The sequence below is a fragment of the Musca autumnalis genome, unplaced genomic scaffold (assembly GCF_047663935.1).
Source record: "Musca autumnalis isolate F117 unplaced genomic scaffold, ASM4766393v1 scaffold_4, whole genome shotgun sequence".
NCBI classification, from domain to species: Eukaryota; Metazoa; Arthropoda; class Insecta; order Diptera; family Muscidae; genus Musca; species Musca autumnalis.
The window spans coordinates 57,488,580-57,500,500 of NW_027411977.1; the positions used below are offsets into that span (position 1 = coordinate 57,488,580).

Here is an 11,921-nt window from a genome sequence, read left to right on the forward strand (position 1 = left end):
GGTATATAAAATGTAAGGTTAATCCAGAAATCGGAAGGGAACATAAAATCTTGTTGGCTTCAACCCCTTTTTACCCATTTTTCTACATTAATACCAACACACGTAAATTTAAAATTAATTTTAATGGTTGACATTATGGGATCCCTCCTAAAACACGTTATTATACCCTCAGCCTTTAGGCTTAGGAGGGTATATACACTTTGATACTATGAAAATGTGCCTCATCGAAATAATATTTTTAGACCCCAAGTATGTTTGGACGAAATGTGTTTCAGACAATTTTGAGTCGATCTAGCCATGTCCGTCCGTCTGTCTGTCTGTCCTGCTGAATGGAGCGCACGATAACTCTCGAACGGATGAACCGATTCGGTTCAAATTTTGGCTTTCGTAATATTTTGCCCAAACTTAGTTTAAGTTCGAAGATAAGCAACATCGGTCCACTCCTTCCGGTACCTCCCCCACAAAAGTTCGAAAATGTTCGGAAAGTTTGTGCGCACGATAACTCTTGAAGGGAGTGACCGATTTGGTCCATGCTTTGTATAGCGAAAACTTTCTACCAGAGTAATATGAGGTTCCAATATGGTCTCAATAGGTCCACTCCATCGGGTACCTCCCACACAAAATTTCAGAAAAGTTCAGTTTAGGGCCATCTCTCGAATAGCTTGGATTTGTTTTAGCAACTTGTATTCACTGCCCTCCATACGACGGTACAAGTTTTATCAGGGGCAAGTCCATACTTCCTGAGAAAATAGCATGAAAGTTGCAAAAAACCCCTATGACACCGTGTGAGGTGGTTGAAGCGCAAGATAACTCTCGAACGGATGTGCCGATTCGGTCCAACATATGGCCTTAGTAATATTTTGTCCAAACATAGTTTAAGTTTGAAGATAAGTCATATCGGTCCACTCCTTCAGTTACCTCCCCCACAAAAGTTCAAAAATGTTCGGAAAAATTGTTCGTACGGTAACTCTTGAAGGGAGTGGCCGAATTGGTCTATACCTTACACATCCTAATATATCTACTAGATATAGATCAGGTTCAAATATGGACTATATTTGTCCACTCCATCCGGTACCTCCCACACAAAATTTCGGATAAGTTCACTTTATGACCTAATAACGAATCACTTTGATTTTTGTTGAAGTAACTTGCATTCGCTGCCTCAATTACGATGGTAAAAGTTTTTAGAGGCAATTCCATACTTCTTGAGCAAACAGCCCGTATAGTGTAAAAACCCCTTATGGCACCATATGTTGTGGCTGGAGATCCACTTCCATAACGGTCAATGTCGATCCATTCCTTTAGTATCTCCTCCGCAAAACTTTTGATCTTTAATCCTTATCAATATTTTTGTCGGTTCAAACGCCCAACATTTTTAAAACCCCCTAAATACATACGTATTTTGGGAAAAAATTGTTTCAATATACACAGGCTGAGGGTATATCTCTGTCGGCAAAGCCGACTGATACTTTTTTACTTGTTTAAAGTAATTTCAGTCATACTATTTGAATATGTTAACAGTTCGCGAATTCTGAAAGGGTGAAACTCGGATTCATCGATTGTAAAACATTTTTGGTTTTTGCCATTTATAACTTGTTTATGAAAAGAAGCTCATGTCTTGCTTTATTGTTCTTCTGCGGTAACATTGTTTTAATACTTTGCAGGTATGTACCCGATTGGGTTCACTGCTCTACAAAGATTCTGGCCATTAAAGCTCTAGGTTTGCAAATCATGATTCTTAAAATTTTTGTAGGTATGGCAAACTACTTCGATGCCAGAAATATGCTGAACATGACCTGAAAATTATTAACAATAAAGCTTGAGTGAACTATTTTTAAACATATTTATAGTTTAAGACTTTCAACATTTTAGAAAACAATGAAAGACTTTTAACAATGCTGCATACTATAACAATCGTTTACATCTTTGTAAATTATCAAAGTGCTTACTATTTACTGTTTAAAAGTATTTACATTGTTATTCAGAAACTAAGACTTTAGAATAAATGTTTAACAAATGAAAAATAGTTTTTAAACATAGAACGTACATTTCAGTCAATTCCCAACTGAAATCAAATTCCTAAATTCAAATGACCTCTCTTTTTCTCCATATCACTGTCAGAAACTTAAATCGAACAACCTTCATAAATATTTGCTGTTATTATTCTGTGTCAGATTTTTCTTTTTTTTTTACTTAGTTATTGTTCTGCCCTATTGGATTGTATCGAAATAACGTTACACGAAAAAGGACGTAAGTGTATTGGTAATTGTATTGTTATTGCAGAGTATTGAACATTTGCTGCTGTATTATATAGTCTTCACATAACGAGTAAGTTCTTTATGTTCTTTCATGGATAACATTTGATTTCAAATCATGCACCACCATTTACCGACATTTTTATGTACACTAACACATACATACATACATATATATATATATTATGAAGGGGCATTTGTAACACTAACTGAACAGTGGAAGAAAGCAGCATTGTAATTTTATAGTAATTAATTAATATATAATTTTTTTATGATAATTAAGAAATATATAATTTTTGAGCATCACAGAAAGGACGTGGTCGAAACCCTTTTTCTCATATGCGAAAAAATAAGGCCCGATTCTCGTCTACGCTAAGTTATTTGATTTTCTAGCCCCGAAGGGAATTTTTATTTTAGTGCTATATCCACATGTAGACAGCCGAACACGTTTTCGGTTTTTTTCATTAATACCTTCGATGAAATAATTCAAAATAACATAATATATAAAGCAGAAATTAAGAAAATTTTCCCATTGTTAATACAGAGGCAGATGTATGTAAGTTTCTGCTTTCGATTTGGTCATTCGAAACACTTTGAACTTTGTCGATATAACCATGAGAAACATGAAAAACGTGCGCACTTTTATAGCTCTCTTTATACTTCAACACAAACATTTACAATATTTTTTCGGCTACAATGACAACAATAACAGCAGCAACAACTCATTATGTTCATTTAGGGAATTTCATATGCAAGTCAAAATCCTTACATACTACGTAGGTATGTATATTAGGGTTACTAGCAAAAAATATTACGCTAGGATATTATTTTGCGTTTTGTCATAGAAAGATCTCCGCAATAAGTAATTGAATATAACTAAAATAAAATATAATATATGAAATCTATATAAATAAAAATCAAATGTCGTTCGTTGGTAATGACATCAGTTGAGAACGGCTGGACCGATTTCTTTCTGTAGAATGTGCCATACTCCGGCTTGGGGTTTTATGCAAAGAAAATTGGACCACGCCCAGGTTTACACCCACTTTTTTATACCCTCCACCATAGTATGGAGGGTATATTAAGTTTGTTTTTCCGTTTGTAACGCATTGAAATACTCATTTGCGACCCTATAAAGTATATATATTCTTGATCAGGGTAAAATTCTAAGTCGATCTGAGCACGTCCGTCCGTCCGTCCGTCCGTCCGTCCGTCTGTGGTAATCACTCTAGCATCCACAAAAATGGAGATAGGACGCTGAAATTTTGGGAAAATGCGTCTTTTGTTTGCAGGCAGGTCAAGTTCGATGATGGGCTATATCGGTCCACGTTTTGGTATAGCCCCCATATAACGGTACCCCCCGATTTGCGGTTTTTTTTACGTTTTTAGCTACATTTTTAGACCGATTTAGCTATAATTTGACATTTAGGGTTCTTAAGTATCAATAAACTTATATAACAAAAGTTGTGGACATAGGTCCACGTTTTGGTATAGCCCCCATATAACGGTACCCCCCGATATACGGTATTTTGACGTTTTTAGCTACATTATCAGACCGATGTAGCTATAATTTGACATTTAGGGTTCTTAAGTGTTAATAAACTTATATATTAGAAGTTGTGAACATAGGTCCACGTTTTGGTATAGCCCCCATATAACGGTACCCCCCGATTTGCGGTATTTTGACGTTTTTAGATACATTTTCAGACCGATGTAGCTATAATTTGACATTTAGGGTTCTTAAATGTCAATAAACTTATATAACAAAAGTTGTGGACATAGGTCCACGTTTTGGTATAGCCCCCATATAACGGTACCCCCCGATTTACGGTATTTTGACGGTTTTAGCTACATTTTCAGACCGATTTGGCTATTATTTGACATTTAGGGTTCTTAGGTGTCAATAAACATATATAACAAAACATGTGGACATAGGTCCACGTTTTGATATAGCCCCCATATAACGGTACCCCCGATTTGCGGTATTTTGACGTTTTTAGCTACATTATCAGACCGATGTAGCTATAATTTGACATTTAGGGTTCTTAAGTGTTAATAAACTTATATATTAGAAGTTGTGAACATAGGTCCACGTTTTGGTATAGCCCCCATATAACGGTACCCCCCGATTTGCGGTATTTTGACGTTTGTAGCTACATTTTCAGACCGATTTAGCTATAATTTGACATTTAGGGTTCTTAAATGTCAATAAACTTATATAACTAGTGGACATAGGTCCATGTTTTGGAATAGCCCCCATATAACGTTACCGCCCGATTTCAGGTATTTTGAGAATTTTACCAACAAGTTTTAACCGAATTATCTGTAATTTGAACATTTGACATTTGAAATTCTTAGTGGTCACCACACCTCTCCACCAAAAATTGTCAAGAAAACCCCCATATAGCGGTACGTCCCGATTTTCAGTAATTTGATGATTTAAGCTACAATAATAAACCGAACTAGCAGTAATTTGACATTTGAAGTTCTTAGTGGTCACAACACCTCTCCATCAAAAATTGTCAACATAGGTCCATGTTCGGATATAGCTCCCATGAACGGGACCTCCCAATTTTCAGTAATTTGGCAATTTTAGGTACAATTTTTAACAGAACTAACTGTAATTTGATATTTGAAGGTTGTAGTGGTCACCACACATCTGCATCAACAATTTTCAACATAGCCCCAATATAACGATACTTCCCGATTTTCGGTACTTTGAGGATTTTACTTAAAATGTTTAACCGAACGTAGGTCCATGTTTTTGTATAGCCCCAAAACAAACCTCCCGATTTTCCGTACCTTAGCTTTATTTTTTGGACGAACTTTCTGTAATTTGAAATTTAAAAGTCAACAAAAATTCTGCAACAAACATTTTTCATTTAAGTTCATATTTTCGTATAGCCCAGATACCTCCGAACTAGCTGTTAATGACATTTGAAGTTCCCTCGTTATGTACCGATTTTCGGTACATTATCTTACATTATCTGACATTTTAACGTACTCACTTAAAGTTGGGGACAGGAATGAATATTTTATGGTGGAGGGTATGAAAAGTTCGGCCCGGCCGAACTTAATGCTTTTTTACTTGTTCAATTTTAATCTTTTCTACAAAAACTACTGAACCGATTTTCCTGAAATTGCCACGGAATGTACAGGGATGTCCCCCGGTTAAAATAGGCTACAAATGTAGTTGTATACCGCAAGGGGAGGGGTACTTCCACTATACCCTATTTTCTTTCTTTTCATATTTGCAAAAATTACGAATGTTGAGGTTGGGTACCTTTCCCACGCCTTTCTATAAAACGCAATATGTATGTATAAGCTCAACTAATGATTTGAAGCCAAAATAAATATCCCAGCAAAATTTGAAGAAAGGGGTTCCATGCGATGACGTGATTTCATGTCATCGTTTGCATTGGTTCAAACGAAGTCGTGAAAGATCCGATCTATTCATTAGCATTTGAACCAATGCAATGGAAGTTGTGAAAGATCTGATCTTTTCATCAGCATTTGAACCCATTACATCGATCCAATAGAAATGAATTTTGTGTTTTTATTTATACACATTTTTCTTAATATATAAGATTAATTATTTACAATAGTCTTGATGTTGCCGGATACTCGAAATCACAACCAACGTTCTTAAAATTCTCGTCCTAATGATAATGTCATTGCAAAGGGTTGGTGAAAATGACATGTCAAAGCATTGGTGTAAATGACATGCTTTGGATCCAAAAATGAATAGCATCTTTTGGGATCCACGCTCATATAAAATTCGTCGATGAAGATGCTAACAAGTAAGAAAGTATCAGTCAGCTGAGCCGAGAGAGATATACCCTCAGATATACCGTCAGGTATTTTAGCTGTTGGGACAATTTTCCAGGATGGAAAGGGCAGCAAAAAACTACATGTGGCAACAAAATTCAGAATGATCCAAGACAAGTCCTTAAACTACATTTTTCTCCAAACTTTGGGTAGGGTGCACCCGTAGGAGTGATCCGATGTAGTACATATTCGGACCTAATACAAATCTGTAGGAAATAATACGATTTAGAAAGATTGAGCTAAATCGATTTCTCTCTTAAAGGGTTATTTTACACATTAGCCAGTTTATGTGGTGCCGGTAGGATTTTCTGGACCTTTTTGGGTCATTATCTCAGGAAGTATGGACTTGCCCACGAAAAAAATTACAACGTCGTAACAGGGACCGCAAGTGCAACCTGCCGCATCACAAACTATACTTTTTGTGTGGGAGGTACCCAAATGAGTGGACCGATATAGTCCATATTAGAACCCGATATATGCCTGAAAGTAATATTACCAATAGCAAAGTTTGACTCAATTCGGTTACTCCATCCTAAAGTTATCATGCCCACAATCTTGGCGAACAATTTTGAACCTTTGTGGGGAGGTACTGGAAGGGGTGGGCCGATATGGTCTATCTTCGAACTTAAACTAAGTTTGGACAAAATATTAAAAGACCCAAAATTTGAACCAAATACGTTGATCCGTTCGAGAGTTATCGTGCGCTCCAACTACGACACATGGTATTATATGGGTTGTTTGCAGTTTTCGTGCTGATTTCTGAGGAAGTATGGACTTGCTCCTGAAAAAAAATTATATCGTCGTAATGGGTGTAGTGAATACATAGAGATGGTAATTACCCGGTAAGTACCCACACGGTGGGTAAATACCACGTAAATACCCATTTGTGGTTATTTATTTGGGTATTTACTATATTGAATCGCTAATACAAAATCTTAGACCCTATTTCTGGGTTAAGGTTGTGAACTCGATTCAAAATGGATAGTTTTACAATACTTTAAACAAGTGGGTAAATACTTCGGTAAATACCCGAGTATTTACCCAAGTGTTGGGTTAAAACTCGTTAAATGCCGAACTACTTGACGTAGGATGACAAAATTGGGCTCAAATCTTACTTATATCAAGAGAATATCAAGCATTGAAAATGGGGTCTCCGGGCCCATGTTTTGATATAGCCCCCATATAACCGTACCTCCCGATTTAAGGTATTTTTTTGTCTATTTGCCTCATTGTACAATCATAGTGGCTGAAATTTGGCACAGTGAGTTCTCAATATGTAGAAAATATCCTTGCAAAAATTTGTCAACATAGGTCCACGTTTCCTAATCGCCCCCATATAAGGGTACCCCGATTTTGAGTATTTACCCAAATGTTGGGTAAAAACTCTTTAACTGCCGAACCATTTGACGTAGGCTGACAAAATTTGGCTCATATCTTTCTTATGTCAAAAGAACTTCTGGTACTGAACATGGGGTCTCTGGGTCCATGTTTTGATATAGCCCCCATATATCCGTACCTCCCGATTTAAGGTATTTTTAACTAGTAGCCTCATTGTACAATCCAATTGGCTGAGATTTGGCATAGTGAGTTCTCAATATGTAGCAAATATCCTTGCAAAAATTTGTCAACATGGGTCCACGTTTTCTAATAGCTCCCATATAGGGGTACCCCGATTTCGAGTATTTACCCATTTGTTGGGTATAAACTCATTAACTGCCGAACTACTTGACGTAGGCTGACAAAACTAGGCATAAATCTTTCTTATGTCAAAAGAACTTTTGCTACTGATATAAGTAAGATTTGAGCCAAATTGTGTCAGCCTACGTCAAGTGGTTCCGCAGTTAATGAGTTTTTACCCAACACTTGGGTAAATACTCGGGTATTTACCCAAGTATTTACCCACTTGTTTAAAGTATTGTAAAAATATCCATTTTGAATCGATTTCATAACCTAAACCCAGAAATAGGGTCTAAGATTTTGTATTAGCGATTCAATATAGTAAATACCCAAATAAATACCCACAAATGGGTATTTACCCAATTTACCGGGTATTTACTCATTGGGAATTTACCCACTGTCCATCTCTAGGTATCGTTTGTTTTCAATGACGACTATAGCCATTACTTAATTGTTTAATGGGTCTCGTTATTTGCAATTAATTGTAATTTTTTAATTGCAGAATTTATTTGCAATCCATCAGGTGACACAATATCTTTGTCGAAACTAATTCTTTACTCAAGACTTGAGGTAGGTTCTAGTCCACCATTTTGTAAGAACGTCACAGTTCAGTTGTATAACATAATTGTTCCACAAACATCCCATACGGGACAAGGGAGTTCACGTATAATTTCAAAGAAAGTGCAAAAAATATTTGAATTAAAATATGTATGAACCAGTGTTACAACGTTATGAAATTCTCATGCGACTTATACGAATATGTGCTAAAATTTGTGGAGCCGATGTATTTGATTTCAACTATAGAAGGAATATTTTGACCTACATTGTCTTCACTTGTATATATTTATATTTTGCCTGTACCATCTATACGGTCTATGTAAATTTATACATTGAAGGCGAGTGGACGCAGATGCTGAAAACCGTTGTTATGATTAGCAGTGGATTACAGGTGAGAAAATATATATGTATAGGCGTTTTCCGAATTTCGGATTTTCTTAAATGTTTCGTAACTTTCTAGGGCTATTGCAAACTTCTGAATTCTATTGACCATAGAGAACAATGGAGATACTTGAGTGATGAATTGTATGACATCTATAAGGAATACAGAGATCAAGGTAGCGAATATCTGGCATGTTTACACAAGAGCATGGACACCGTAGATAAGAGCAAAAAATTTCTCGCTTTGGCTTATTTAATGGCCACAGGTTCCCTTACAGTCATGGTTTTGATATATCGTTTTGCCTTTCACCAAAACATTTTCGTCCTGCAATTTCAAATGCCCTACATTGACGCGAAGACAGAGCAGGGCTATTTGATAACAAACATTATTCACTTTACGTGTATGGCATTTGGTGCGTTTGGTAATTATGCTGCGGATTTGTTTTTCTTTATGAGTGTCAGTCATGCTCCGTTGTTTAAGGATATATTGAAGTGTAAATTTCATGATTTGAATGACATTATTGAAGGACGAAATGAAGAGAACAGCAAAAATTACCACATATTGGTAAAAGACATATTTCTATGGCATCAGAAATACATGAGGTAAGGAGTGAACGACCGACTAGCTTCAATAATCATAATAACATTTCCAACATTTTTGCAGATTTCTAACAACCATAAAACAAACTTTCTTTTGGATGATTGTTGTGCAAATGTTCACAGTGGCTTTTTCCATTGTCATTAGTATGTTCTGTTTGATATTGGGTAGTTGGCCAGGAGGTCATTCATATTTGGGCTATTGTTTTGTTACCATGTATCTTTATTGTGGCCTGGGCACAGTGGTTGAAGTGGCGGTGAGTGAGATGAGTACTGTAAGAAATGAAGACAATTTTTTTTTTCAAATTTGTAGTTTTCTACAGAATGACGGCATCATTGAAGCCTGCTACAATGAAATTATTTGGTACAAAATGCCATTGACGGATAGAAAAACGTTACAAATTATGCTAATGATGGCTCAAAATACAGATGGGTTAACAATTGGTGCTATCACACCGCTAACAATGCACACAGCCCTAGAATGGACCAAGACCATCTATAGCATTACCATGATGCTGATGAAATTTCTTGATTGAAATGGGTTTTTTAAATATAATTGTTTAATAGAATATGTTTTATAAAATATTGCAAAGCGAATATTTTAAAATATAATTGTTGTTTAATAAAATATTTCTCAAAAATATGACAGCAAGTATTTTTTAAAGATTTTTTTAAAGAAAAATTTTTTTTTTTTTGAAATATTACAGCGTGGGTTCTTATAAGCATATTTTTTTACAAATATTACAGCGTGGATTATGTTATGAAAGTACATATTTTAAAGAAAGTATATATTTTTAATATTATAGCGTGCATTATTTTTTGAAGAATACTTTTTAAATAACATATATTTAGGAAGGTTGGCGTTTTTTATTTGGGATGACGACTTCTATTGTGATGTTCAAAATAGTCAGGCTTAATCACATAGTCGTTGTTTTAATATTTTATTAAAACAACTTTAATTCATTAGCTGAAAAAATTGGCGATGTTTACCAAGGGGTAAGGCAGGAAAGACTATAATTTCGGATCTCGCCACAGATCCTCATCAGTTCCCTTGTTTATTGTTTTTAACTAAGAACTGGTCACTTGGGTATAAAAAGTTTCTTGTTGAAATACAAGAAACAAGGGAAATTATGGGGATCTGTGGCGAGATCCGAAACTATAGTCTTCCCTGCCTTACCCCTTGGTAAACATCACCAATTTTTATACCCTCAGGGTATATACACTTTCATACGGGCAAAATGTGCCTCATCGAAATAATGGTTTTAGACCCCAAGAATGTTTGGACGAAATCCGTTTCAGACAATTTGGAGTCGATTTAGCAATGTCCGTCCGCCTGTCTGGCTGGTGCGCACGATAACTCTCGAATGGATGACCAATTTGGTCCAAAATTTGGCCTTCGTAATATTTTGTCCAAACTTAGTTCGAAGATGGGCCATGTCGGTCCACTCCCACGGTGCTCTTGAATCACATTTAAATGGAAGGTGCTTATACCTGGGAAGTTTTTGCGGATTCTGAAACTACAATGTTCATAGTAGAGAAAAATCAAAAAACAAAAAAATAATAATAAAAATAGGTAAAAACAAGTAAGCAAAGGCTATATTCGGACGGGGCCGAACATGTGATACCCTACACCACAACCTGTCGGAATTAGCTATGTGCTACCGCCTTGCACGCTGAATGTCTGGTTCGATTCCCATCAAATTGTCAATGGTGGCAAAATACCTCTTAGTAATGTTGGCGATATTTGCTGAGTATTTCAGCCATGAAAAACGTCTCTACAAGTGGCATCTTAGGGCACTATCAATAACTTAATATGAATCCATTGATATAAGAGAAGCCTCCCTTGTCTTTACTGGGATGTTTGTGGAAAAATATATAAATTATAAATTTCTAAATAATATTCGAAAATTGGAAAATTCACATTGATTAGCCCCTCCTGCAACATCTTCAAATTGTCTTTGAGTATCAGGTTCCTCTTTGGAATACACCTAAAGTAAATACATATATACCAAGCAATTTGGTATATTTGATTATTGGGAAAATTGGGAGTTTATTGAAGATCTATCGTCCAAAATTGTGCACTTGTATTTCACATATGCTTCGAAAATAGTTCATTGTGGGAATATATTGTGATATCTAAAATATATTTTATATCGGTAGAAATAACCAACAATGAATAGAAATTCAAAAATTTTGCATGGAAACAAATTTATAAATCCCAAAATTATTCATATTCAATTACACAGCAAAGAAGACAGTATAATTCAGCTGCGCTAACGGTAACACGAGTTTGCTTCAAAATACGTGGAATCTGTAGGTATCGTAATATAGGGATATACCAAATCAATTTTAGTAAGCTAAATTCTAAGTTTTGGAAATATTTGAGAATTTTTTTTCAGATTTGTAATTTTAGTTGGAGCCGGCAGGTATTTTTGGAACTTTTGAACTATTATCTCAGGAAGTATGACTTACCCCGGGAAAGGGACCAGAATACGGAACGTAAAAAGAACCTTCTTCAAAAAGAAAATATTAATCAAATAGATCCGATACGGGTCTTCAAACTGCACTTTTCCCAAATTTTGTGTGGGAGGTATTCGAAGGACGGACAGATATAGTCTATATTCC

The 11,921-nt window shown here is 35.7% G+C and overlaps 1 protein-coding gene across 2 annotated transcripts; it reads left to right on the forward strand.

Moving 5' to 3' along the window:
• Positions 1 to 8,302: 8,302 nt before the first annotated feature.
• Positions 8,303 to 9,946, forward strand: LOC141401975 (odorant receptor 67d-like). Of its 2 annotated transcripts, none has more exons than XM_073982570.1 (4): positions 8,303 to 8,709; positions 8,779 to 9,302; positions 9,364 to 9,553; positions 9,610 to 9,946. In XM_073982570.1, exons 1-4 carry the CDS (start codon positions 8,467 to 8,469, stop codon positions 9,622 to 9,624), a joined length of 972 nt encoding a protein of 323 aa, XP_073838671.1. In that variant the 5' UTR covers positions 8,303 to 8,466; the 3' UTR covers positions 9,625 to 9,946. The 2 variants fall into 2 exon arrangements, with proteins under 2 accessions (XP_073838671.1, XP_073838670.1); XM_073982569.1 differs by having other exon boundaries at positions 8,328 to 8,709; positions 9,620 to 9,946.
• The last annotated feature ends 1,975 nt before the right edge of the window (positions 9,947 to 11,921 follow it).

Bases quoted from the DNA above. Each gene is read 5' to 3' on its own strand.
- LOC141401975 (XM_073982569.1), top strand. From the start codon at position 8,467: ATGTATGAACCAGTGTTACAACGTTATGAAATTCTCATGCGACTTATA. The intron at 8,710-8,778 runs GTGAGAAAATAT...GTAACTTTCTAG, and splicing joins TGATTAGCAGTGGATTACAG to GGCTATTGCAAACTTCTGAA. The intron at 9,554-9,619 runs GTGAGTGAGATG...AGTTTTCTACAG, and splicing joins GCACAGTGGTTGAAGTGGCG to AATGACGGCATCATTGAAGC.